The sequence below is a fragment of the Caretta caretta genome, chromosome 8, assembly GCF_965140235.1.
Source record: "Caretta caretta isolate rCarCar2 chromosome 8, rCarCar1.hap1, whole genome shotgun sequence".
NCBI lineage: Eukaryota > Metazoa > Chordata > Testudines > Cheloniidae > Caretta > Caretta caretta.
In genome coordinates, this window is record NC_134213.1 from 1432095 (window position 1) to 1459682 (window position 27588).

Genomic DNA, 27588 nt, shown 5'->3' on the forward strand with positions numbered 1-27588 from the left:
GGCTGAGAGTCACTCCGGTCTAGAGATCAGGGTGGCATCATCCCCTTCGGGGGGTGGAGGCCCCAGGGGTCCAGAGCGAGTGGACTCCCTGAGGGATCACCTCCCGAGCCATCACATGAGCTCCCGGCGCAGCGGCAGATAGAAGCTATGGGCTACACACCGGTTAGCAGCTCTTCCCTGCCCTGCCAAGTTCCCCCGGGACCCTTCCCCACATACTTGGACTGTTTCAGCCACAAGTGACCCAACCCTGCAGCCAGGACAACTTCCAGTCGGGCCCTGCTGAGGCCACAGGTAGAACGAATACATGACATTGTTTTTAATTGTTCACTTTATTAATATAACTTCATAAGCAAAGTTTTATGAATGAAACAACATTCATTCATAAAACCGGTTGCCCCAAGAACTGGCTAATTGAGTTTCACTTTCAATCCAATTGCTGCTTAAATCACTGAAACTTGCACGGCCTCAACACTGTAACTTCTGCTCCCTGTTTGCCGTTCTTTACACCTGTCCATTTTAAAACGCTCACTCCATTTTGCTAAACCCGGCTGTAATCTGATGAGTGTAGTTTCGATGTGGGAATGAGGGATGGATGGATGATAGAATCAACCTCCAGCCCCAGCCTGTTCTGATGAAATAAAGTGTAAACACCCAAGGGCTGAAGATGCAGACAGCAGCCCTGACAAAGCAAGAGGAGCCCACCCTCAAAAGAAAAGGACAAAAGTACAATTGAAGAAACATCAGAGCCAGGTCCCAGGCAGAAAGTCACGTCTGCAGTTGAGGGAGGATCAGTCACACCGGACCGAGAGGCAGCCTGACACAGCAAGACCTGGAGACTCTGGATTCAAACTGAAGCCTACGAAAAGGATTGGGGAGATGGAAGATTTTGGAGAGTAACATTCTGCTGCCAACATGGAAGGGCCTCAGTGCGCGCCCCACAGAGCCCCAGCCCTCCCTTGTGCCTGACTTTCCTGGCCAGTGAGCCGCCATGAGCTACGTTCAGGACTGGTAACTATACAGCAGCTGCAGAACATTTGGGGGGGGGGGGCGCAGGGGGGTGTACACACAGGTATTAGATATTAGTCATTGGTCATAAATCCAATTGTGGTATAATAAACGTGACGCCTTGTCTTGTCCCCTGAAACGACCCTGTGTGGTTTTGTCTGCATAACACACAGGGTCCGTTAACCAATCCCCCAGCTCCGGGCTCCCACACCCCCTTCACACCTACCCACAGATCTGTGGGGCACTGCCAGGGCTGGCACCAACCTTCCTCCTCTCCAGGCAGCCATCGTCCTCCAGCGGCTCTTGCCCAGCTCCCTTCCAGGCGGGCTGGCTGCTTCCCTGACTCTCCAGCCCACCATGCCCCAGAGCAGCTCCAGCTGCCCCACTCAGCTCTTTCCTGGCCACAGCTGGGCGGGATTTCCCCCCAGGCATGGCCCACCCACCAGAGTCCACAGCAGTTAGCTGATTCCCAGGCCTGAGTTAACCCCTCACACCTTGGGGAGCTGGGGGCAGGGCAGGGCAGGGGGGCTGGGTCCCAGAACTCAGGGTCCCACTTCCCAGCAATTCAGGGGCGCTGGTGCTGCTGGGCTTGTTTGCAGACCTGCCCGCACTGGGCAGAGGGAGTGGGACCAGATGATCCCCAAAGCCAGCCTTTCTCCTCAGGCTCTTGGAGCTCGCAGGCCGTGGGGCATGGCAGGGGGCGGAGGGACCTGCCAGGCAGATAGTCAGCGAGGAAAGGGGCGCCTCTACGAGCATGGGGCTGGTCTGGCAGCATCTCCTCGGCCTCTGGCACCCTGGGCTCTGCAGCAGCATGGGGGAGGGGATGCGGGTGGAGGCTTGGGGCAGGGTTGTGTGCATGGAGGTGAGGGTGGGGGCCAAGCTGTGCGTGGGAAGGGGGGGGGTCTTTGCTTTAATTGGAAATGCAGAGAGCTCAGTAGGCCGGAGGTGTCTGTGCAGGGGGTCGGCTGTGAGGGGCAGTTTTGGGGGCACGGTGGGCCCGTGTGGTGAGCCGTTGGCATTTGAGGCAAGCCCAGTTAGAGCGTGGCTGGGGCGGGGGCTGGGTGCCATGCAGGGTGCCCTGGGCTAGTAGCCACGTGGCTAGTGAGCCGGGCTGGGAGCGGCTGGGCACAGGCAGCGGGGTGGGCACTGGGACTGATCGCAGCTCCGGTCTTTGGGAGGGGGGGATTCGAATCGGGGGGGGGGGCTTTCGGGAGCGGCCGGTTTATTTAGTCACCTGTTCACCAGGTGCCATAGCTGATACATTGATTGCTCTAGGCACAGCACCCAGCCATTTGCACTCCCAGCCCCGGGGGGGACCCCCCAACTCTTCCATTTTTAGGGCCCCAGGCCCATCTGCCACGTGCTTTCTGCAGCCCTGCAGCCACCTCTGTGGGGGAGCAGAGCAGCCACATCCCAGCACAGCGGCCCTGCCCAGGCCCCAAGCCCCAGCTGAGCCCCCTGCAGGGCAGGTCCCCAGCCCAGGTGCCGAACTGAACGCCCGAGCCCTGCGGAACGGGCCGGAGTCCTGTCACCGAACACGCGGGCCCCTGGGTCTCTTCTCATCTCAAACACAGAGCCCCAGCGGCACAACAGCCTGGCGCCTCCCCGGGATCTGCGCTGCACCCTGCCCCAGCAGCCCCCGCCCACGCTGGTCCTGCGGGCACGGTGCTGCCCGTCGCCCGGCCCAGCCGAGCATGGCAGCGTGGGGGGACCTGTCCTTTATTCTAAGCCTCAGCCCATCAATCACAGCGGCAGAGGGAGAACAAACAGCATGTGACGGCTGCGGGGGGCTGGCAGCCAGCCAGCCAGCGCCGGGGGGGCAGCGGGGCTGGGGGAGGGGCTGGGGAGCTCTTGGCTGGGCTCCAGCCCTGCCAGCGTGGCGGCCAAGGTGACCCTGGCGGAGCGGACGGCTGCACAGTGGCGAGAGACAGATGGCAGTGCAGGCTGCAGCTGAGACGTGGCCAGGTGCCCCACGGGCAGGCGGGGGCCCCAGGGCTGGGCCTGGCGTTGCGGGCAGAGCTGGAATCAGGCCCTCACAGGGCTGGGCACGTTCCCCAGAGCCAGCCCAGCATGGGCTGCTGCAGAGCCGGAGAGGGCAGCGCGACCTGCCAGCCAGCAGCGCCCGTCCCTTCCGGAGCCTTCACCCACCTCGTCATGCCCAGCCCCAGTCCAGCAGCCTCCCCCGGAGCCCAGCCTGCCCCACGGGCAGCCCGACTCCCGCTCGGAAAAGGGGGATGGGGCACTGGGCAGGAGGGACTCAGCAAGGGGTAAGACAGTGAGTCGGTGGCAGTCACTAGTAGAACCCAGGCCGCTGGCCTCTGCCCGCCCGCTCACCCCATGCCCATCCCTGCCCATGTGCCAGGAGACTGGCTCCCGTCATCCCCAGGGTGCTTGGTCCCCATTGCTGAGCGTGCGAGAATGCATGTGAGCGTGCGAGGTGCCAGCTCCCCAGAGCGCTTGCTGCCAGGTGCTCTGGACTCATTTGTGCAGTTGGCACTGGGCCGTGCCCGCCCTCCAGAGCCGGCAGCACGTGCTGCCTCGGCTCCCATCCACACATGGTCCCGTCTGCTGCTCCCTCTTCAGCATTCGTGCCGAGCTGCCGCCAGGGAAGGGTGCCAAGGCCAGGCCGGGGGCTGGGACATGGGGTTGCTGCCCACAACCAGAGGCGCCCAGGACTGACTGGGCCGTGTTGACAGGGCGAGGGTGGGCACGGTGCTCCACCCCACTGAGCTGCCAGCCCAGCCCAATACGCTCCCATTCAGAGGAGCTGGCAGTATCCCGGGGCGGCTGGTGCCTGGGTGGGACTGGCAGGGCCCGTCAGACACCCCAGGGCCGGCCAGGCCCCCACTGGGGTCCAGCTGCCCAGACTGTGCCGGGGTGGCCCAGAGCAGGTCTCCAGGGAAGCCGGGCATGCGGGCAAGCCTGGGTCATTGCCCAGCGTCTCCTCTCCCGCCCAGCTGGTTACGGCGGGCAGGGGAAACGGTTGCTCTGGGCTCCTGGGGGTCACTGGAGGCCCTAAGCAGTAGGGGGAGTCCCCTGCTCAGCCCACTGGCTCCCCTCCCAGCGCGGGTCAGCCCCTGGATCTCAGCCAGCAGCCACATGGGCTGGAGCTGGCGGGTCCGACTGCACCTGGGGTGGGGGGGAAATCAAGCCCCCCATCTTCAGCCCAGCATTCTGGGACCCCCCTAGGCACTGGCCAGTCTCCAGGCCCTGGGGTGTGTCCTTGCCTGGGGGGTGCCGCAGGAGCCTGCTCTGCCTCCAGCTCCCTGCCCCCCCCCCTCTGGGGGCAGCTGCCGGGGCACCCGGGGGGGCCGCGGGAGACCCTGGAGCTGGGGCACGGCCCGGGGCGCACCAAGGCAGCCGGGCACGGACAAAAGCTGGTCAGGGGCGCCCTCGTGTGGTGAGAAGCCGTCACTGCAGCAGTGTGCATCGCCCCCCCCCGCGCTGCCCCACGGGGTCAGAAGGGACCCTAGGGGTCAGCTGCCGACCCCTGCCACGCTGCAGGATTCATACTTGACCCCGTCACCCCTTGTCCTGCCCTCGGTGGCAAAAGGGAGCAACTTTCCCCATCTTTCCTACTGCAGCCTTTCCCGTGTCTGAAGCCTGCTATCCTATCCCCCCAGCTCCCCTTTTCCAAACTCAGGGACCCGGGCCCTGCCGCCTTTGCTCAGATGGCTGCATTCCAGCCCTTTGATCATCTCGGTCGCTCGCCTCGGGATCCTTTCCAGTTTCTCCACATCCTTTCTAGATAGTGGTGACCAAAACTGGACACAGGCCTCCGGCTGCGGCCTGACCAGCGCCAAGTAGAGCGCGGCTATCGCCTCCCGTGACTTGCATGGGGGCCTCTGTTAATGCAACCTACAACTGCATTTGACTTTTCCACAGGGCAGGATGCACCATCTGCTGGGAACCCTCCTTTCCCCTGGCCCGGCTCGGCCCAGCCCTCCACCCAGCCTAGCCTGCCCTGCCCCCAGCCTGGCCCAGCCCAGCGAGCCCTAGTGAGGAAGGAGGCGTCAGCCAGCGTGGGGTGGGGGGGCAGTTTATTGGGGCAGCAGCCGCCCTGGCTCAGGACATTCCTGACGGTCGCTCCCCAGTGTATTGCGAGAAGCCCGGTTAGCAGCAGAGCGCAGTGGGGATGGGCCCGGGCGACCCCGGGCAGCCAGTCACTGTCTTACAGCCCAGCCATGGGGGCTGGACAGAGGCCTGGGTGGCCCCATCGCCAGGCACACAGCCTGGCCCCTGGGGCCCAGCCCAGCCCAGGGCGGGGGGGCAGCACCCAGCAGGCTGCCTAGGCAAAGCGGAGACAATACCCAAGAAAAGAGCGACCCCCTAAGGCCCACCTGCACCCAGGGCCGTGTCCTGCCCCCAGCCATTCTCCTGCCAGCACTTGCCAGGCCCCAGGCTCTGCGTGGGTCACATGCCCCCACCCCACAGAGCAGCAGGCCCATGGCGGGGGCTGGAGGTCGGGGGGGGTGCTGTGGCCACAGAGACTCTGAGACCCCCCAGCCCAAGAGAAAGGGAGCCTGCCCTCCAAGTGAGGAAGGTTACTATGGTAACATAGAATCATAGAATCATAGAATATCAGGGTTGGAAGGGACCCCAGAAGGTCATCTAGTCCAACCCCCTGCTCGAAGCAGGACCAATTCCCAGTTAAATCATCCCAGCCAGGGCTTTGTCAAGCCTGACCTTAAAAACCTCTAAGGAAGGAGATTCTACCACCTCCCTAGGTAACGCATTCCAGTGTTTCACCACCCTCCTAGGGAAAAAGTTTTTCCTAATATCCAACCTAAACCTCCCCCACTGCAATATGAGACCATTACTCCTTGTCCTGGCATCTGCTACCACTGAGAACAGTCTAGAGCCATCCTCTTTGGAACCACCTCTCAGGTAGTTGAAAGCAGCTATCAAATCCCCCCTCACTCTTCTCTTCCACAGACTAAACAATCCCAGCTCCCTCAGCCTCTCCTCATAACTCATGTGTTCCAGACCCCTAATCATTTTTGTTGCCCTTCGCTGGACTCTCTCCAATTTATCCACATCCTTCTTGTAGTGTGGGGCCCAAAACTGGACACAGTACTCCAGATGAGGCCTCACCAATGTCGAATAGAGGGGAACGATCACGTCCCTCGATCTGCTCGCTATGCCCCTACTTATACATCCCAAAATGCCATTGGCCTTCTTGGCAACAAGGGCACACTGCTGACTCATATCCAGCTTCTCGTCCACTGTCACCCCTAGGTCCTTTTCCGCAGAACTGCTGCCGAGCCATTCGGTCCCTAGTCTGTAGCGGTGCATTGGGATTCTTCCATCCTAAGTGCAGGACCCTGCACTTATCCTTATTGAACCTCATCAGATTATTGAACCCCCCCCTGGGGGAGCAGGGGGCACCCACTCTGCACGTCCTTTCGCCCCCCAAGCATGCCAAGCCCACGAGGCCCCGAACCAGCCCCATGGGGTAGAGGGAGGTGTTGCTCCTACTCAGCCCCATGGCACACTGCACTCTTGTCACACGGCGTGGTGCTGGCTAGCTTCTCCTGCCCCTCTGGCCGGGACCCCCAGACCCAGCCTGGGCAGCACCCAAGGGAGCCAGCTGCAGGGCTCAGGGCCTGCTGTGGACCTACCGTGACGCCTGGTGGCCGTGGCTGGAATCACAGCTGCCTCGCGGCCGAGCACCCTCAGCCCTGCGCGGGGCACGCATGGGAGGAGGGTGGGGGGTGACGGAGCAGGCAGCGTCACGGCCCTGACTGCCCCTTGGTGCCAGTGTCACCAAATTCGCCTTCACGGCCTCGCCGGTGCTCGCCGGGCTCTGCGCCAGACAGGCCTGAAGAGCTGAGGGGGAGCGCAGAGGAGAGGTGCGGCCCCCCTCCGAGGCCTCCCGCAGACCACACAGCTGGGCTGAACCCAGGTGTCCGGGAGCCCCACTGCCTCCACAAGGGGAGCTCAGACACCAGGGAGCTCGGGGGTCCCAGCCCTGCCGGGGGTCTCTGCGCCCCAACAAGCCAGCTGGGGCAGAGCACGGGACCCGACATGGCCCCTCTTGGCCGGCGGGGGTGCCAGCTGGGGGCAGGGGCCTGGCACAGGGGGTCCCAGCCAGGTGCCAGCTGGGGGCAGGGGCCTGGCACGGGGGGTCCCAGCCGGGTGCCAGCTGGGCACGGGGGCCTGGCACGGGGGGTCCCAGCCGGGTGCCAGCTGGGGGCGGGGGCCTGGCACGGGGGGTCCCAGCCGGGTGCCAGCTGGGGGCGGGGGCCTGGCATGGGGGATCCCAGCCGGGTGCCATCTGGGCACGGGGGCCTGGCACGGGGGTCCCAGCCGGGTGCCAGCTGGGGGCAGGGGCCTGGCACGGGGGGTCCCAGCCAGGTGCCAGCTGGGCGCGGGGGCCTGGCACGGGGGGTCCCAGCTGGGTGCCAGCTGGGCACGGGGGCCTGGCACGGGGGGTCCCAGCCGGGTGCCAGCTGGGCGCGGGGGCCTGGCACGGGGGGTCCCAGCCGGGTGCCAGCTGGGCGCGGGGGCCTGGCACGGGGGGTCCCAGCCGGGTGCCAGCTGGGCGTGGGCGTGCCGGCAGGCAGCACCTGGAGCAGCGCGGTGCCCACGAAGACCCCAGCCACCGCGATCAGATCGTCCCACAGCCGCCCTCACACCGCCCTGCGCTGCCCCTGGTGTGGATGAAGCCTTGGTGCTCCGGCTCCTGTGCCATGGGGTGGGGGGGTCACGGCCGGGGCAGCCGCCTGGGCGAGTGAGGGGGGGGCCAGAGGAAACAGCTTCCCCTGACACTGACCTGCCTCCCCAGCCCAGGGCCCCAGACACCCCTCCCCCCAGATGCCCAAACCCCCAGGCCCCCCAGCCCAGCCCAGCCCTCCCCCCAGCACCTACTCCCTGACGCCCCCCAAGCACTGCTCAGCGCTCCCCAGTTTCAGCTGGACGCCGTAGCCGCACTGTGTGGGGGGGACGTCCTCCTGTGGGGAGCAGCCACGTGACAGGGTCAGAGCTCCCAGGCCTCGCCCAGCCGTCCTCACAGCAGGGAACCTTTGGGGGGTGCACATTGCCCCCCAGCTTAGCTGTGCCCCACCCTCAGCCCCTGCTCTCTGGGGGCTGCGCACCTGGAGGTGACTGAGCCCCATGCATTGCAATGGCCACCCGGGGCAGGATGGTCATTCTGGTTTCTGGAGCCACCCCCTGAGGGGTCACAGCCCTCCCCACCCCTTACCGCAGGGTCCTGAAGGCAGCAGGAGAACGGCACCCCACAGTGCTCCCTGCTGGGGTTCGGGTCCATCCAGATGAAGTAGATATGGAGGTTCCAGTCGTTGGGTCCATGGGCCCCACAGCAAGACCACTAAGGAGGGGGAGGGGCCCCAGTTAAAGCAGGACAGGGAGCCCCACTGCCTGGCCCAGTGCATGCCCCCGCCCCCACTGCCCCATGCAGCATACACACAGCCTGGATAGGGGAACCCGCCTGAGAAGGGCTGGGGAGGAGACCTGGGGGAGCTGCCCCCAACAGACCCTCTCCCCAGAGTCCCTCTGGCATGGGGCATGGGGCAATCCTGGAGCCATGTCTGGAAATAGCCCAGCAGGCTGCAGCCCATAGACTCAGAGGACAGGCAGGGGCCTCACGAGGTCTCCAGTCCTGTCCCCTGCACTCCTGGCAGGACTCAGTATTATCTAGACCATCCCTGGCAGGCGTTTGTCCAACCTGCTCTTAAACATCCCCAGTGATGGAGATTCCACCACCTCCCTGGGCAATTTATTCCAGAGCTTAACCACTGTGATGCAGCAGGGAGTGGGGCAGATTGACCTGGGGATGTTGCAGGGGAGTTTCATTGGGGAGGGGAGACTTCCCTTGAGGGAAGACACCTGAGCCAGGAGGGGGGTTGGGGCCAGGTGACACCTGCCCAGGAAACTGGACAAAGGCAGGAGGAGAAGCTGGGGGGAGGCTGGGGGAGATGACTGGAGGGGTTTCCAGTTTTGGGGAGTTGGCTGGGGAAGAGGAGGGAGCCCCAAGGCTGGGGTCTAATCTCCCTGCCCCCCAGAAGGGCCTGACTAAGGGATCCTGTTTATGCCTGCAAGCTCTGGGTTGGATTGTGTTCCTGTCGTCTCTAATAAACCTTCTGTTCTCCTGGCTGGCTGAGAGTCACGGTGAATCGCAGGAAGTGGGGGTGCAGGGCCCTGACTCCCCCTCACACTGTGACAACCACCCTGATAGGAAGTTTTTCCTAATCTCCAACCTAAACCACCCTTGCTGCAATTGAAGCCCATTGCTTCTTGTCCTGTCCTCAGAGGTTAAGGAGAACAATTCTTCTCCCTCCTCCTTGTAACAAACTTTTATGTACTTGAAAACTGTTATCACACCCCCTCTCAGTCTTCTCTACTCCAGACTAAACAAACCCAGTGTTTTCAATCTTCCCTCATAGGTCCTGTTTTCTAGATCTTTCATCATTTGTGTTGCTCTTCTCTGGACTTTCTCCAATTTGTCCGCATCTTTTCTGAAATGTGGCACCTGGAACTGGACACAATACTCCAGCTGAGGCCTAATCAGCACAGAGTAGAAGGGAAGAATTACTTCTCCTGTCTCACTTACAACACTCCTGCTAACACATCCCAGAATAATGTTTGCATTTTTTGCAACCATGTTACACTGTTGACTCATATTTAGCTTGTGATCTACTATGACCCCCAGATCCCTGTCCACAGGACTCCTTCCTCGGCAGTCATTTCCCATTGTGTGTGTGCAACGGATTGTTCCTTCCTCAGTGGAGTACTTTGCATTTGTCCTTATTGAATTTACTATTTACTTCAGACCATTTCTCCAGTTTGTCCAGATGATTTTGAATTTTAATCCTGTCCTCCAAAGCACTTGCAACCCCTCCCAGCTTGGTATCATCCGCAAACTTTAGAAGTGTTCTCTCTCTGCCATTATCTAAATCACTGATTGAACAGAACCGGACCCAGAACTGATCCCTGCGGGACCCCACTCGTTATGCCCTTCCAGCATGACTGTGAACCACGGATAACTACTCTCTGGGAATGGTTTTTCAACCACCTTATAGTAGCTCCATCTAGGTTGTATTTCCCTAGTTTGTTTATGAGAAGGTCATGCAAGACAGTATCAAAAGCCTTACTCAAGTCAAGATTGTCACGGAGTCCCTGGGCGATGCTCTGGAACTGCTCCCCATGAAGCCAGGCAGGACTCTGGGGAAGTCTCCTCTCTGGGGGCAGCCTGTCTTCAGGACACACAGCTCACCCGGCTTCCACCTTCCCGGGCCTGACCTCGGAGCATTCAGCCTCCTCTGCCCCTCCGTGCGCTTCCCACAGCGAGTCTGCCCAGGTGGGGTCCTGGGGGAGCCAGAGGGTCCTGCCCCCCAACTCCGCAGTCAGACGGGACTCTCAGCCAGCCAGTAAAACAGAAGGTTTATTAGATGACAGGGACATGGTCTAACACAGAGCTTGTAGGTGTAGAGAACAGGACCCCTCAGCTGGGTCCATTCTGGGGGGCCGTGAGCCAGACAACCATATCTGCACTTCACTCCATGTCCCCAGCCAGACCTAAACTGAAACTCTCTACATCCCATCCTCCTCTGGGCTTTGTCCCTTTCCCCGGGGCCAGGAGGTCACCGGATTCCTTTGTTCTCCAACCCTTTAGCTCTCACCTTGCAGGGGGGAAGGGCCCAGGCCATCAGTGGCCAGGAAACAGGGTGTCGGCCATTCTCTGTGTCCAGACCCCTGCACACACCTGCCCTCTAGGGCTCTGCAATGATCATACACCCTTATCCCACCCCCTAGAGACTTAAGAACTGCATAGGGGAAACTGAGGCACCCCCACACTATTCAGAGGAAACATTAAGAACAGTCCCACTTCGTCACAAAGATCGACCACGTCTACCGCTTCCCCCCATCCACAAGACCTGTTACCCTGTCAAAGAAAGCTATCAGGTTGGTTTGACATGATTTGTTCTTGACAAATCCAAGCTTACTGTTACTTATCACCTTAGTATCTTCTAGATTTTTGCAAACTGATTGCTTGATTATTTGCTCCATTATTTTTCTGGGCACAGAAGTTAAGCTGACTGGTCTGTAATTCCCCGGGTTGTCCTTATTTCCCTTTTTTCCCCGAGCATGTTTGCCCTCACCTCCTCTGAACACAGCACCCCAGCCCAAGGAATCGCAGCTGACTGCCAGCACCCAGGGAGGAGGGTGCAGAGGGCAGACCCCTGGCAGGCTGAGGACTGGCAATTGCCCCATTGCTCACACTGGGCAGGGTGCAGAAGGACAGGTAGGTAATCACATCCCTCAGTCTGCTGGCAATGCCCCTACCTATACAGCCCAAAATGCCATTGGCCTTCTTGGCAACAAGGGCACACTGTTGATTCCTATCCAGCTTCTCGTCCACTGTCACCCCTAAGTCCTTTTCTGCCGAACTGCTGCCGAGCCATTCGGTCCCTAGTCTGTAGCAGTACATGGGATTCTTCCAGCCTAAGTGCAGGACTCTGCACTTGTCCTTGTTGAACCTCATCAGATTTCTTTTGGCCCAATCCTCCAATTTGTCTAGCTCACTCTGGACCCTGTCCCTACCCTCCAGCATATCCACCTCTCCCCGCAGTTTAGTGTCGTCGTGAACTTGCTGAGGGTGCAATCCACGCTGTCCTCCAGCTCATTGATGCAGATGTTGAACAAACCGCTGATCCCCGTGAGAACGAGGCGGACCCGGAAAGTAGCGGCTCTTCCCCGCACGTGAGAAAGGAGCTGAGCCCCAGGGGCCCAGCAGGGAGAAGACGAGTTTCAGGGGGGTTGTTCGGCCCCCGGAGCCTAGACAGGCCCCGGGCTGTGCTGGGACACCAGCCTAGGGAGCTGCACAGTCAGGTTTTGGGCATCGCACGAGCCCGTCAGCAGCATCTCGTGTGTAGGCGAAGCGGATTTCCTGGGCAGCGCCTGGCACAGTAGACAGTAGCCCCTGTATCCCAGCCTGCCCCTGGTGGGCAGCGCATGGGGCGAACGGCTGGGCCAAGGGGTCTCTCCCAGGAAGTTACTGAAACGCCCGACCCGCGGTGTCCCTTCAGCAGCATTGGCATGAGCCCCAGGTCCAGGCTGTCCCAGCCCTCCCTTCAACCCAGAGAGGGGATTCCAGGCCAGGCCCCTTCCAGCTCCGCACCCAGGGAAGGGGTTCTGCTCAGTCTGCAGCTGGCCAGGTGCCCCCACGGGAGCTCCCCAGGGCAGGGCACGTGTCTCACATGGCCCTAAGTGCGTCCCTAGCATGTCCCCAGGGACAATACGGAGCTGAGTGGGGCCTTCCAGGACCAAAGCCAAGCAAAGTGCTGCCAGGCGGGTGCATTTCCTGGGCTGATCGGCAGAGGGTCAATCTTAACCCTGCCCGCAACGCAGAGGAAATTCCCTTCCAAGCAGCAAACGGCCTGACCTCCGCTCTCTGTGGCCTGGGGCCCCCTGCCCAGCAAGAGGGGTCACATGGCCCAGGTAAGTGCAGAGACCCAGCCCCAGGGGAGCCCAGCCCGCTGCCCCTCTGGAGGGGAGAGGAGGGGAGGTAATGACTCGGAGATTAACCCCTGGTTGCAAAGTCCCAGGAACTCTGCCGCCTTCCTCACTGGAGTTTGGCTGCCTGCTGCTTCCAGCCACGGGTTCCTGTCCCGCCATCCTCCACTCGCTCAGAGCCCCGAGGACCCAGCCGTGTCTCCCGGGGGTGCTCTCTGCCAGCCTGCGCTCTGTCGCTCACTCATCCACGGGTATTTTCCAGCCCTAATATTTTGTGGCTCCTCTCTGCTCCCTCTCCCATCTTTCAACAGCCTTTTTAGACCGTGGCCAGCAGAGCTGGAGGCAGGGCTGGCCTTACCACGAGGCAAACTGAGGCAGCCACCTGAGGTGCCCGGGGAGGGGGGGAGGGCACTAGGACCCAGAGTTTCAAAGTTTTGGCCCAAGCAAGGGGGCATCCTTTGAGCTCCCCGCCTCAGGTGCCAAAATGAGGTGGGCTGGCCCTGGCTTGATGCAGTGTCCAGCATCCATCTCAGTCAGGCCACGGCCAGAGGGAGAATGGCTTCCCTACACTGTTACTCATCCAAGGATCACACAGGATCCCCCAGAACCACATCACAGGACACAGGCCAGTGCCCTGTTCTCACAGGCAGCTAAGTCAGACATCGGTTACATCTACACGGTTACCTGGTGTGGCAAAGTGGGAATTTTTTGTAATATGTTTATGAATCTGATATGTGCCTCAGTTTCCCCCACTACTGTGCATAGAATATCATAGCGTATCAGGGTTGGAAGAGACCCCAGGAAGTTCTAGTCCAAACCCCTGCTCAAAGCAGGACCAATCCCCAATTAAATCATCCCAGCCAGGGCTCTGTCAAGCCTAACCTTAAAAACCTCTAAGGAAGGAGATTCCACCACCTCCCTAGGTAACGCATTCCAGTGTTTCACCACCCTCCTAGGGAAAAAGTTTTTCCTAATATCCAACCGAAACCTCCCCCACTGCAACTTGAGACCATTACTCCTCGTTCTGTCATCTGCTACCACTGAGAATAGCCTAGAACCATCTTCTCTGGAACCACCTCTCAGGTAGTTGAAAGCAGCTATCAAATCCCCCCTCATTCTTCTCTTCTGCAGGCTAAACAATCCCAGCTCCCTCAGCCTCTCCTCATACGTCATGTGTTCCAGTCCCCTAATCATTTTTGTTGCCCTCTGCTGGACCTCTGCATGGCTGGGGGGGCAGGCGGGGGGGGGGGGGGGAAGAGGATTAAGGCTGCTCTCAGGGCAGCCTGAGAGAGACACAGTGTGTTTGTGTCACCCACTCGTCTGGGTGGAATGAAGGGTCATTAAGGAACTGGTTGAAATGGACCCAGGTCAACAAGGGGTCCGGAGAGACAATTGAATGGTGACCCCAGCTCGAGAACAAAGGGCTGGGAGGAGATGGGGGGCAGGGGGCAGCTCTGGAAGAAGCTTGGGGCTCTCAGCTGGGAACAGACGAGGGCAGGAAATCAGCAAGAGCCCAGAACTGGCTTGTTCCAGGTTGGCTGGTGAATTGCAGCTTGACCAGCTGGGCCCTGCTTGGACCTTCCTGGCTCTGGGCTAACCTCAGAGCTGGTGCTGCGGCCAGCTGCCTGGTCAGCCCTCTTCTGTGACAGCGCTGGGTGAGGGTCGCTGCGAAGACGGGGCCAGGGCATTAACCCGCGGAGGGGACACGGCTGCACCAGGGTCTGTCTCAGCTAGACACACTGGGCAGAGCTCACGGGCGAAGCAGGAGGGCTCAGTCAAGGAGGCTGTGGGGCCTATCCCCAGGCAGGAGTGGGAGCCCAGGGGGTCTGGCTCACTGCAGGGGCTCCTCCAGGAGTACGTTCCCAAGTGGGGCCATTGCACCGCTCTGTGGATCCGTGACAACTCTACCAATCTCACTTTTCTGAGCGCATGAGAGACCAGTCAGCCCCACTGCCATACAGGGTTAGAATCATAGAATATCAGGGTTGGAAGGGACCTCAGGAGGTCATCTAGTCCAACCCCCTGCTCAAAGCAGGACCAATCCCCAATTAAATCATCCCAGCCAGGGCTTTGTCACCTGCTCAGAGCCTCAGTTTCCCCAGCCGCCCCAGGACAGGGGCTTGTGAGGGTTTGAGATGCAGGGGGCAGGGCAGGGCAGCACAGCAGGTGGGACAGAGGAATTGCCAGCCGGCTTCAGGCACCGCTAGCCCCATCTCCCAGTGCAGCAGATGCTGCAGGGGAAGGTGGATGAAGCCTGTGAGGGGCACAGGGGGATAATCTGCCCCCCCACAGGAGGTCTCCCACCCCAGAGCCCCCCTTTCTAGACCAGCCCCAGCTGCTCTTCTCCTCCTCCCAGCTCACCTAGAGTCCCTCCAGCCGGACCCACAGCCCCTTTTATCCCAGGCTTAAGCTTCCCCCATCTTTGCCGCTGCTCCTCACTCCTGACCCGCAGTCCCTCGGCTATCTTCGCCGGAGGCCTCTCCATCGGCTGAGCAGCGCAGGGACCCTGCCTCTGCTGCCCCGTGGAGACGGGGAGCTCGTGTTGCTCTGTAGGGAGCCGTCCCTCCCTGCAGCGGCTGCGAAGTGCTGAGGAAAATCCTCGGGGAAGGTCTTTGAAACACCGCTTACCGTGTTCTGCTGCCAGAGATACCCAGGCCAGGCGGCACCAGCCAACCAGCTGCAGCCAAGGCCAGGAGCAAAGACCGAGCAGACCGGAGGCTAGGGCACTCGTTTTCAATGAAGCCAGAAGCCGTGGGGGGGGGGCCAGAAGCCTCAAGGCAGGGCCAGCTGTGACGAAGTGGGACTGTTCTTAATGTTTCCTCTGAATAGTGTGGGGGTGCCTCAGTTTCCCCTAGGCAGTTCTTAAGTATCTAGGTGGTGGGGTAAGGGTGTATGATCATTGCAGTGCCCTAGAGGGCATGTGTGTGCAGGAGTCTGGACACAGAGAATGGCCGACACCCTGTTTCCTGGCAACTGATGGCCTGGGCCCTTCCCCCCTGCAAGGTGAGAGCTGAAGGGTTGGAGAACAAAGGAATCAGGTGACCTCCTGGCCCGGGAAAGGAACAAAGCCCAGAGGAGGAGGGGCTGGAGGGGTTTTTCAGTTTGGGGCTGGCTGGGACATGGAGTGAAGTGCAGACGTGGTTGTCTGGCTCACTGCCCCCCAAAATGGACCCAGCTGAGGGGTCCCGTTCTCTGCACCTGCAAGCTCTGTTTTAGACCATGTTCCTGTCGTCTAATAAACCTTCTGTTTTACTGGCTGGCTGAGAGTCACGTCTGACTGCGAAGTTGGGGTGCAGGACCCTCTGGCTTCCCCAGGAGCCCCGCCTGAGCGGACTCGCTGGGGGGAAGCGCACGGAGGGGCAGAGGATGCTGAATGCTCCGAGGTCAGACCCAGGAAGGTGGAAGCTGTGTGAGCTGTGTGTCCTGCAGACAGGCTGCTCCCAGAAAGGCGACTGCCCCAGAGTCCTGCCTGGCTTCATGGGGAGCAGTTCCAGAGCATCGCCCAGGGACTCCGTGACAACTGGTGGCAGCCGTGGGATGTACTGCACCCCGTGGATGGCGCTTCCTGCAGTAAGTGACTGGGGAGCAGTAACACGAAGGGGGATTGCCGAGGACCAGGCCTGCTGAAGGCTCAGAAAGGAGCGGTTTCGGGGGGCGGTTAACCCCTGGGAGTGTGTGACCAGCGAGAAGGACTGTGCAGTAATGGGGTCCCCCTGGGGATTGCAGCAAGCAGTCCAAGGGGCGGAGGAGTCTGCAGCTCGACCCTGGCAAAGAGGTGGTGACCTCGAGAAGGGCTGGCACACTAGGGGTTCTCCCTGGAAACCGTGGGGAGCTGAGAACACACAGGCCTGTGAGTCCACAACAACTTGGGAGGAGCGGAGTGATGGCCTGTCACCGTCTCCTTAAGAAGGACATTGTAACCCTGTGCAGAAAGAGAGGGTTGAGCATTGGAAAGTTCACCAAAGCAGAGTTAATCGTGCAGCTGGAGGAGGATGACCGCTCTAAGGAACAGATTCCTGACCCCAACTGGGGCTATAGCAGGATCTGGGAGCAGCTGAAGCGGGAGCCAGGCATCCCCAAGACTCCTGTCCCCGACCAGACGGGGGTCTTCACGATCGGGTTCCCCATCGGGGGATCGAGACGGACGGGATTGGAGCTGAGTCCGAGAGAGCAAGAGGACCCTGGGAGACAGCGAGAGCCCGAGAAAGAGCTGCAGAAGCAGCAGCAGCAGCATGAACTGGCGGTGGTGGGGCGGAGAGGCCTAGGGGACCTCCCCGGGGTGAGTGGGGATAGATCCCGGGGGGCCAGTTCCGCAGGGAACCTCGAGACTAAATTGCTGCCCCTGGTTAAGGAGGGGGGTGTGTGGATGCCCACCTCACTGCCTTTGAGCAGGCTGGCGATTTGAACCAGGGGGACCCTGCGGAAAAGCCCCGGTGTCTAGCTCCCTTGCTGGGTCCCAAGGCCGTAGACTCCGTCAGCCAGATGGTTGGGGATGTGGACAGGCTCCCACTCCTGACCCCAACCTATATGTCTGTGTGGAGTTTCCTGGGGCCAGGCCCCCCGGACCTCCAGTGGGAGTAGAAGGTGATGGTCAATGGGGAGACATTCTTGGGGTGGCCAAAGGGCATGGGCTGCATAAACCTTCCCACATGCGGCCTGCGAGTGCTATCGACCACCCCTGACCTAAGGGAGGGCGTGAAACTGGAAGGGCCTGGTGTAACTCCTACCAAGGAATGGGAGAGATGCTGGGGCATCCATGGGAACGTTGGTGGCTTCGAACTTCCCCAGGTCACCGGCTAAAGTGACCCCGCTCAGTTCGATCTCGAAGGGGGGAGAGATGTGACGAAGTGGGACTGTTCTTAATGTTTCCTCTGAATAGTGTGGGGGTGCCTCAGTTTCCCCTAGGCAGTTCTTAAGTATCTAGGTGGTGGGGTAAGGGTGTATGATCATTGCAGTGCCCTAGAGGGCATGTGTGTGCAGGAGTCTGGACACAGAGAATGGCCGACACCCTGTTTCCTGGCAACTGATGGCCTGGGCCCTTCCCCCCTGCAAGGTGAGAGCTGAAGGGTTGGAGAACAAAGGAATCCGGTGACCTCCTGGCCCGGGAAAGGAACAAAGCCCAGAGGAGGAGGGGCTGGAGGGGTTTTTCAGTTTGGGGCTGGCTGGGACATGGAGTGAAGTGCAGACGTGGTTGTCTGGCTCACTGCCCCCCAAAATGGACCCAGCTGAGGGGTCCCGTTCTCTGCACCTGCAAGCTCTGTTTTAGACCATGTTCCTGTCGTCTAATAAACCTTCTGTTTTACTGGCTGGCTGAGAGTCACGTCTGACTGCGAAGTTGGGGTGCAGGACCCTCTGGCTTCCCCAGGAGCCCCGCCTGAGCGGACTCGCTGGGGGGAAGCGCACGGAGGGGCAGAGGATGCTGAATGCTCCGAGGTCAGACCCAGGAAGGTGGAAGCTGTGTGAGCTGTGTGTCCTGCAGACAGGCTGCTCCCAGAAAGGCGACTGCCCCAGAGTCCTGCCTGGCTTCATGGGGAGCAGTTCCAGAGCATCGCCCAGGGACTCCGTGACAACTGGTGGCAGCCGTGGGATGTACTGCACCCCGTGGATGGCGCTTCCTGCAGTAAGTGACTGGGGAGCAGTAACACGAAGGGGGATTGCCGAGGACCAGGCCTGCTGAAGGCTCAGAAAGGAGCGGTTTCGGGGGGCGGTTAACCCCTGGGAGTGTGTGACCAGCGAGAAGGACTGTGCAGTAATGGGGTCCCCCTGGGGATTGCAGCAAGCAGTCCAAGGGGCGGAGGAGTCTGCAGCTCGACCCTGGCAAAGAGGTGGTGACCTCGAGAAGGGCTGGCACACTAGGGGTTCTCCCTGGAAACCGTGGGGAGCTGAGAACACACAGGCCTGTGAGTCCACAACAACTTGGGAGGAGCGGAGTGATGGCCTGTCACCGTCTCCTTAAGAAGGACATTGTAACCCTGTGCAGAAAGAGAGGGTTGAGCATTGGAAAGTTCACCAAAGCAGAGTTAATCGTGCAGCTGGAGGAGGATGACCGCTCTAAGGAACAGATTCCTGACCCCAACTGGGGCTATAGCAGGATCTGGGAGCAGCTGAAGCGGGAGCCAGGCATCCCCAAGACTCCTGTCCCCGACCAGACGGGGGTCTTCACGATCGGGTTCCCCATCGGGGGATCGAGACGGACGGGATTGGAGCTGAGTCCGAGAGAGCAAGAGGACCCTGGGAGACAGCGAGAGCCCGAGAAAGAGCTGCAGAAGCAGCAGCAGCAGCATGAACTGGCGGTGGTGGGGCGGAGAGGCCTAGGGGACCTCCCCGGGGTGAGTGGGGATAGATCCCGGGGGGCCAGTTCCGCAGGGAACCTCGAGACTAAATTGCTGCCCCTGGTTAAGGAGGGGGGTGTGTGGATGCCCACCTCACTGCCTTTGAGCAGGCTGGCGATTTGAACCAGGGGGACCCTGCGGAAAAGCCCCGGTGTCTAGCTCCCTTGCTGGGTCCCAAGGCCGTAGACTCCGTCAGCCAGATGGTTGGGGATGTGGACAGGCTCCCACTCCTGACCCCAACCTATATGTCTGTGTGGAGTTTCCTGGGGCCAGGCCCCCCGGACCTCCAGTGGGAGTAGAAGGTGATGGTCAATGGGGAGACATTCTTGGGGTGGCCAAAGGGCATGGGCTGCATAAACCTTCCCACATGCGGCCTGCGAGTGCTATCGACCACCCCTGACCTAAGGGAGGGCGTGAAACTGGAAGGGCCTGGTGTAACTCCTACCAAGGAATGGGAGAGATGCTGGGGCATCCATGGGAACGTTGGTGGCTTCGAACTTCCCCAGGTCACCGGCTAAAGTGACCCCGCTCAGTTCGATCTCGAAGGGGGGAGAGATGTGACGAAGTGGGACTGTTCTTAATGTTTCCTCTGAATAGTGTGGGGGTGCCTCAGTTTCCCCTAGGCAGTTCTTAAGTATCTAGGTGGTGGGGTAAGGGTGTATGATCATTGCAGTGCCCTAGAGGGCATGTGTGTGCAGGAGTCTGGACACAGAGAATGGCCGACACCCTGTTTCCTGGCAACTGATGGCCTGGGCCCTTCCCCCCTGCAAGGTGAGAGCTGAAGGGTTGGAGAACAAAGGAATCCGGTGACCTCCTGGCCCGGGAAAGGAACAAAGCCCAGAGGAGGAGGGGCTGGAGGGGTTTTTCAGTTTGGGGCTGGCTGGGACATGGAGTGAAGTGCAGACGTGGTTGTCTGGCTCACTGCCCCCCAAAATGGACCCAGCTGAGGGGTCCCGTTCTCTGCACCTGCAAGCTCTGTTTTAGACCATGTTCCTGTCGTCTAATAAACCTTCTGTTTTACTGGCTGGCTGAGAGTCACGTCTGACTGCGAAGTTGGGGTGCAGGACCCTCTGGCTTCCCCAGGAGCCCCGCCTGAGCGGACTCGCTGGGGGGAAGCGCACGGAGGGGCAGAGGATGCTGAATGCTCCGAGGTCAGACCCAGGAAGGTGGAAGCTGTGTGAGCTGTGTGTCCTGCAGACAGGCTGCTCCCAGAAAGGCGACTGCCCCAGAGTCCTGCCTGGCTTCATGGGGAGCAGTTCCAGAGCATCGCCCAGGGACTCCGTGACACCAGCGCTGACCCTGCTGCTGAGCCTGGCCCTGGCAGGAACAGCAGCTCGGGCCAGGCCTCTCGGACCCCCCACCCCCCCCCCCGACAGGGAAAGTGGAGACGGGACGGCTCCCCAGGCAGCTGGCTGGGCATTGACCCCCCCACGCCCTGTGCCGGGAGGGGCCCATCAGGGCCGGCAGCCGCAGGCTGGCTGAGCAGGGCCAGCACCACAGCCCCAAGAACCCGGAGCAGCATCTCACCTCCTCCGTCGGGACGCTGCTCCCCATGGGCCCACGCAGGGGGGCTGTGCTAGGCAGCCAGCGTGACGAAGTGGGACTGTTCTTAATGTTTCCTCTGAATAGTGAGGGTGCCTCAGTTTCCCCTAGGCAGTTCTTAAGTATCTAGGTGGTGGGATAAGGGTGTGTGATCGTTGCAGAGCCCTAGAGGGCAGGTGTGTGCAGGGGTCTGGACACAGAGAATGGCCGACACCCTGTTTCCTGGCCACTGATGGCCTGGGCCCTTCCCCCCCTGCAAGGTGAGAGTTAAAGGAACAAAGGAATCCGGTGACCTCCTGGCCCCGGAAAGGGACAAAACCCAGAGGACGTGCGCGGGGGGGTGGGGGGGGAGTTTCAGTTTGGTGCTGGGTGGTGGAACGCAGGGAACCCCAGGGCTGGGGTCTAAGCTCCCTGCTCACCCAGAAGGACTTGACTGAGGGGTCCTGGGTGTACCCACAAGCTCTGTGTTAGACCATGTTCCTGTTGTCTAATAAACCTTTGTTTTATCGGCTGGTGGAGAGTCACGTCTGACTGTGGAGTTGGGGGGCAGGACCCTCTGGCCCCCCCAGGACCCCGCCTGGGCGGACTCGCTGTGGGAAGCACATGGAGGGGCAGAGGAGGCTGAATGCTCCGAGGTCAGACCCAGGAAGGTGGAAGCCGGGGGAGCTGTGTGTCCTGCAGACAGGCTGCTCCCAGAGAGGAGACTTCCCCAGAGTCCTGCCTGGCTTCGTGGGGAGCAGTCCCAGAGCATCGCCCACGGACCCCCTGACAGCCAGTACTCCAGAGCCTGGGGCAGGGGTCCAAAGGGGGGCTCTCTCCTTTGCCTGCTGGGCCCCTCGAGTCACTGTACCCTCCCCCCCACCGGTGCTCAGGCAGCCCCCATCTCAGCAGCCCAGCAGGACTCTGCTTTCCAGGAGGGCAGGACCAGGGGCCTGGAGGGATCCCCCCATGCTGGCCCCACCTTGGCCCTGCCCCAGCAGGCCGATACCCACCCAACCCCTGCCAGGCATCAAGGCCTCTCTCCAGGGCATTGGGGGGGCAGCAGCTCTGCATCTGGGCTCCTCCCCAGCAGCCCACCCAGCTGCCGGGTCAGCACTGCCCAGAGGCAGCAGAGGACAGGCTGCCTGGGCTCAGCTGGGCCCGCCCAGAGCCAAGCCAGGTGCCCCCAAAGCAGAGCCTGGAGTGGAGCTGGGTGCTCTGCGACCCCCCCCCCCCAGCACCCAGGGAAGCCCAGCAGCAGGCACCCCACGGGAACCACCAGGGTGAGGCCGGGCACGGCATGGAGAAGGTGGCCCTGTTGCTATGTCCCCTCCCATGGCCTGAAGGAGCAGGAGCCTGGCGGGACTGTCCCCGTCATGCAGCGTGGGGCCGCCCCCCCCTTCCCCCCCACACACACTCCTGCTGCAGCAGGAGCTGAGAGAGAGAGGAGAGCCCTGTGGGGCAGCTCCCCCTGTGCCAGGCTGCTCAGCAGCGGGTCGTGGGCACTGCTCTCCCCAGGGCCAGCACTGGTGCCCAGCCCCCTGGGCAGGGGACAGAAGTGGGCAGGGCTGCAGCAGGGGGTACTGGCTGGTAGCAGCAGGGGGGCTGGACCCTAGGCACCGCCGGGGGGCACATCCACTCTCCATGTCAGGTGGGCACAGACTCCCCTCTGGGCACCTGCACCAGTGGGCACCTGCTCAGGTGTCTTCAGTGCTGGAGCTCACTTGCACCCTCCCCTCCGTGCTCCCAAAGCCTCCTCTGCTGGAGCTGGCCCAGGCCTGCCCTGGCCTGCACGGCTGGGTGCTGGCGGGTGGGGGCGCGAGGCCCAGCAGTGAGCCCCCCGACCCCGCAGGCAGACACAGAGTCAGTGGTTGGATGCAGCACTTGCATTGTGGGAATTTACATCTCGCTTCCCACCGCAGGCAGAGCCCTCCCCCATCCCGTGCCAGCCCAGCCCGCCAGGGGAAGGCCCCCGCCTCAACCTCCCCCCGGGTGGGGTGCGGCCGGCAGTCCCAGGAGCCCAGCCTGGCACTCACACCACAAACTTGTTCTTGGTGAGGGAGCCGCTCTTGGTGGCCGTGTCCGCGTGGGCCTGGTACCCGATCACCACCTTGTGGGACAGCCCCAGGCGCTCCTTGTACACCCGCCTGGGGAGAGAGCACGCTCTTGGGTTCCGGCCTGCCCACCCCCACGCCCCCTGGGAATCCCGGCTGCAGGGCCCCCCCTCAGCCCCGGGAGCCGCAGGGCCGGGTCCCAGCTTGGGGAGCCAGAGGTACTAATGCAGAACAGCACCCCCGCCCCACCTGCCCAGCGCCAGCCCCACCTCCCCAGCGGCCTCCAGGCTGATCCCAGCTCGGCGCCAGGCCTGCAGAGTCCCATGCCCGGCCCGTGGTTCTGGGGGCCGTGGCCTGCCTAGCAAGGGGCATCTGGGGAGCCCTGTGCCCAGCCCTCCCCTCCCCCCCGACAGAGCCATCGGAGCCACCTTACCCAATGTGGGTGACCCCGTCCCGGTTCTCTGCCTCTCGGGTCCAGATTGCGATCTTGTCCCCCTTGGCCCGGATGTTGATGACGGCCCCACAGATGTCCTCGCTGTAGGGGCCGAACGTCTCGCCAATCAGGCACAGCAGCTGTGCACGGGGGGAGTCCCCTGGGTCACCATGGGTCTGCGGCACCTGCTCCCGGGGGGGCAGGCCAGCACCCATCCCCCAGGCCGGGCAGCGCGACACCCTTGAGGAGCTGTTACTCTGCCCCATGGCAAGGAGGAAGCTGCTGGCTCAAACCGGCAGCCCCCTAGGCCCCCCATGGGAGAAGCCGGGTGCACTGGATCCGAGAGGCCCCTGAAGGGCTGAATGTGGGGAGCTGCCAAGGATTCCTGCCCCACCGGGGGAAGCTGTGGCTGGTATCCAACCCTCCACCCCCCGGTGCAGAGGGGTCCCCTCGCTGGGACTTGTCCGAGGGACAGCGGAGCCCTGGGGCCCAGCCCCAGGGTTAGGGCAGAGAGGGGGGCCTAGAACCCACCCAGCCCAGCTGTGGGACGGGGGCACAAGGGGTGCGAGGCTGCAGGGCTGCGACTCGCTCTCACCGTCTCCAGCCAGAAGCGGTCCAGCTCCGTGTGTCTCTGCTGCTTGGCCAGCGTGATGAGCCAGCGCCCACCCCGCTTGTTCCGGTTGTCTTCCCACATGGGCTCGATCCCGTCCTGGGCCAGGGAGGTGCCGAGTCAAGGGGCGCAGGCAGCCGCCAGCCTTCCCCAAAATCACCCACAGCCTTCCTGACAGCCTCTCCCACACCCTGAGCCCCTCCCCGCGGGGTCACGCTGCCCCCGCCCCAGAGGGGACGAGACCAGCCCCTCAGCTTGCCTCACCCCCCGCGGGCAGCCGGGCGAGATCCCTCGGACTGGGCAGGGCCACGCGCCCGCCGGAGCCCTGGCGCACAGACAGACCCAGCGAGCTCCCACCCCCGGGGGCCAGCTGGCTCTTTGGCACCCCTGGGTGCCCCTGGCCGCGAGGATGGGCACTGCGGGAGGGCAGAGGCCTACCTTGAAGAGGGAGTAGTCGCAGCCTGACGTGAGCTTGCTGGCCAGCTGGATGTGGCTGTACAGCCTGCGGAGACGAGCCGGTGCGGAGACGAGCGGGTTAGTGGCTGGACAGAAGAACCTGGTGCAGCAGCCCCCCAAAGCCCCTAGGACCCCCGCCCCGCACAACACCACCTGGGGCCCAGAGGGGTGAACACCCTCCCCCCGTGGGTCAGAGACACTGAACCCCAACCCCCCTCTGCTGAGCCCCGGGCACAGACGGGAGCGAAGTTCCCATGCAGACACCAGGGGAGAGGCCAGGGCTGGGGGCATGAGCCCGTCAGTGCCAGCCCCGACCCCTGCGCCAGCTGCCTCATTCCCATGCCCACAGTCTGACCCTCCTGCCCATGAGGGCCTCACACAGGGGGCGGTCGCCCCGCTCAGACAGGGGAGCCCCCAAGATCCCTCTGCAGAAGTTGAAGCAACCCCGCCCCAGCAGCAAGGACCCGAGGGGGACTCACGCCCAGAAATCCTCCGCGGTGCTGAACTTGGTGACCAGACGCAGGTTCGCCTGCCACGTCTTGCTCTTGTCATTCTTGAAGAACCAGAGAGCCCACCTGGAGGGAGGGGCAGGGCCGGTTAGAGCCACACGCAGCAGAGAGCAGACATCGGTCGGACACCCCCGTGCCGGCCAGCCCGCCCCGCCACACACCCCTGTGCCCACCTGGCCCCCCATGCGGCCAGCCCGCCATGCACCCCTGTGCCCACCCGGCCCCCCATGCTGGTCAGCCAGCCCCCGCCACGCACCCCTGTGCCCACCCGGCCCCCCACGTGGCCAGCCCGCCACGCACCCCTGTGCCCACCCGGCCCCCCATGCTGGTCAGCCAGCCCCCGCCACGCACCCCTGTGCCCCCCCGGCCCCCCACATGGCCAGCCCGCCACGCACCCCTGTGCCCCCCCGGCCCCCCATGCTGGTCGGTCAGCTCGCCACGCACCCCTGTGCCCGCCCGGCTCCCCATGCTGGTCAGCCAGCCCCCGCCACGCACCCCTGTGCCCCCCCAGCCTCCCCCCACAGCCACCCCTGCCACACTAACTCTGGCCACCCAGCCAGGCAGCCCTCTGCCACCCCCCTCACTCTACCAGCCCCCCCCAAGCCAATATAACCAAACCCAAGTCGCCCCCCTTCACTGACAGGTCTGTCCCCGGCCCCACCCCCACCACAAGGGCCCAGCTTGGCTGGCTGCTCTGACTGATCACCAGGGGTGGGGTCAGGGAGGAATTTCCCCAGGTCAGACTGGCAGTGACACCCCCCCCCAGGGCTCCTCCCTCTGCAGTGCTGGGTGCGGGTCACTCACCAGGATTATCTGGGGGGGGGTCGTCTCCCACTTAACCCTCTCCCTGCCATTGCAGGGCTCAGTCCCTGGTGCCCTGCCCCTCGTCCGTCCCTGTCCCGCCTGCTGCGGTCTGGGAGATTGGTCTCCTGTCGGTTGTTGGGGGCAGAGGGGTGCTGGGGACCAGTGACACAGGGGTCAGATGGGATGATCAGACTCCGTGACCCCTCTGAAGTCCAGGACCCCACATGGCCTTTCCTCTAAGCTGGGGGTGTCCGAGAGGGGCTTCCACCTGGCAATCAGAGCCACCTCTACCCCCCGCTCTGCGGCTACGGGCAAGCACCAGAGGCTCACAGCCCCTCCATGGGGCAGGGCACCCCCGGGGCCCCTCACCAGCCTAGCCCCAGCATGGGCGTTTCACCACAGCACCCAGGGGAGCAGCAGCACAGAGCAGCTGGAGGAGGGAGCCATGTGGGGTGGGGGACAGCAGGCAGGAATTCAGGGGAGTGCCAGGGACTAGGGGAGCCCCCCCCGCCCAGGCCGGCCGATACCTGTTCTGCAGGGGGTGCTTGTCCCAGATTTCAGCAGCGAGCGCCTCCCTCTGGGCCTTTCGCCGTCTCTGATCCTCTCGCCGGTGCAGCGCGCCCCCCTGCACAGACTGGCGTAAGGCACAGGGCAGGGCACACGGGCATGGCAGACTCTGGAGGGCAGGGATGGCTTCAAGGGGACCCCAGAGGGTGGGCGAGTGGAGCCCCGTGAGTAACCAAGCCAGCCGCACCCCAGGTCCAGCCCCACAAGCGCTGGGTGCCCCATGCCCAGAGACTAACCACATGGTTGCCAGGGCCCCAGGTGCCCTGAGACAGGGACTCCCTGGCGTCCCCAGGGCAGGAGCCAGGCTCCAGGCCTCCAGCACCCAGAGCGGTTCTGCAGCCTCCCAGGGCACGGCAGCACCGCAGGGCAAAGGGCCTGGCACATGAGCAGAGGTCGCTGCTTGCTGTCCTCTCCACAGCCTCAGCCGGCGCAGCACCTCCCTCCACTGCACTGCCCCCCAGCACTGCCGCTGCAGGGCTGGGACATGCCCCCAGGCAGAGCCTGCCCAGGGCTGGTGTGTCAAGCCAGTCCCCCCTCTCCTCCAGCCACACCGGTGCCATCACCCTGCCCGCAGCCATCTGAGACGTGCACGTGCCAAGACCCTTTAACCCAGGGCCTGGCACAGCCCTGGGCAGAGCACATGGCAGGGAGCAGCCTGCCCAGGCCCCCAGGGAGCTGGCAGAGTCACGCCTCCCAGCACCAGGGCAGGATCATGTGGGCTAGTGTCAGGGGAACACCAGCCCACCCCAGATCCAGGCCCCCTCCAGCCAGGCCTCTCCCTGCCACCCCACAACAGGGCACATTAAACAGGCTGCTAGGGGTCTCCCTGGAACATTGCAGGGCCAGGGCTCTGGCTCCACACAAGTGCCATGGGGGGCTGGCACCTCAGGCTGGAGGGGGAGCTCCAGGCGGGGCTCAGAGCAGCCAGGCAGCCATGGTGCAACTCACCATCTCAGCTGCAGCCATCTTCCCAGAGTAGGACCCACCCCCTGCAGAGCTCCTTTTATGTGGAACCCAGACTCTTAAAGGCCCAGCTGCCTGGGGGGCAGGGGCAGCCAGCCCTCCCCGCGGTCTCACCCCTGCCCGGCCCGCTTTCTCAGCTGGCAGGGACTTTGTGCCCCCTGGGAGCGTCACAGGGAGATGAAGCAGAATCTGCTGGCAGAGGGGGGAAATCCCAAGGCCAGGGCCACAGGGCAGGAGGTGTCGTGAGGGCTGGGGCAGCCCAGATGCTGTGGCGATGGGTGCTCTGCCAATGGCAGAGAGAGAGAGACCTTGTCTTCCCCCGGCTGGGGGCTGCCAGTGCATCCTGTCCTGCAAGGGAGCCTTCCCCACCCTACGCCGGGCCAAGGAGACGGTCTCCAGGTTTGGCTCCCTGGGATTATTGTAATCACCTTGCAATGCTGACCTCTGACCACAGCCGTGGGAGGTCTGGGCTGTTAGAGGCTCCCAGGGCCCTGGCTGCAGTTCATGGCCACCCACGAGGAGGTAGCAGGGTCTCCCCTACCCCCAGGGCTGTGCCGTGTGGGACCCTGGTTCTGATTTCCCAAGCATCGCTCCAGCCCCAAGCAGAATGAACGTGGGGGGCAGGGATCCTGGCTGCTTTGGATCATTGGATAAAGGGCCTGGGTTGAGCAGAAGGACAGGCTGCCCCGGCCCAGGTGCCACCTGCATCTGGGGGTGCGGGCACCAGGGGCCACTTGCTCCCCCGAGCTGCCCTGTCTGAGTCACACCCGGGGACCGCGGGGGGCTGCACAAGGGCCAAGCCTGTGGGTTATCCCTGCCTCTCCTGCAGCCCCCTTTCCCTGCCTGGCCCAGTCCTGCC

At 62.6% G+C, this 27588-nt stretch overlaps 1 protein-coding gene across 3 annotated transcripts; it reads right to left on the minus strand.

Moving 5' to 3' along the window:
* Window positions 1-328: 328 nt before the first annotated feature.
* On the minus strand, window positions 329-27585 carry EIF4E1B (eukaryotic translation initiation factor 4E family member 1B). Of its 3 annotated transcripts, none has more exons than XM_048860955.2 (9): window positions 26715-27585; window positions 25727-25833; window positions 24366-24461; window positions 23869-23932; window positions 23416-23529; window positions 22821-22960; window positions 22370-22480; window positions 8210-8335; window positions 329-856 (listed from the first exon to the last, which is right to left on the minus strand). In XM_048860955.2, the coding sequence occupies exons 1-9, from the start codon at window positions 27069-27071 to the stop codon at window positions 793-795; spliced, it is 1179 nt and encodes a 392-aa protein (XP_048716912.2). In that variant the 5' UTR covers window positions 27072-27585; the 3' UTR covers window positions 329-792. The 3 variants fall into 3 exon arrangements, with proteins under 3 accessions (XP_048716912.2, XP_048716913.2, XP_048716914.1); XM_048860956.2 differs by having other exon boundaries at window positions 25727-25824; window positions 26715-27584; XM_048860957.2 differs by lacking the exons at window positions 329-856; window positions 8210-8335 and having other exon boundaries at window positions 22205-22480; window positions 26715-27582.
* Window positions 27586-27588: the final 3 nt, after the last annotated feature.

Coding starts and splice junctions, on each gene's coding strand:
- EIF4E1B (XM_048860955.2), bottom strand. CDS start 27,071: ATGCACTGGCAGCCCCCAGCCGGGGGAAGACAAGGTCTCTCTCTCTCT. Junction 22,961..23,415: donor ACCGCTTCTGGCTGGAGACG/GTGAGAGCGAGT, acceptor CCCCGTGCACAG/CTGCTGTGCCTGATTGGCGA. Junction 22,481..22,820: donor GACGGGGTCACCCACATTGG/GTAAGGTGGCTC, acceptor CTCTCTCCCCAG/GCGGGTGTACAAGGAGCGCC.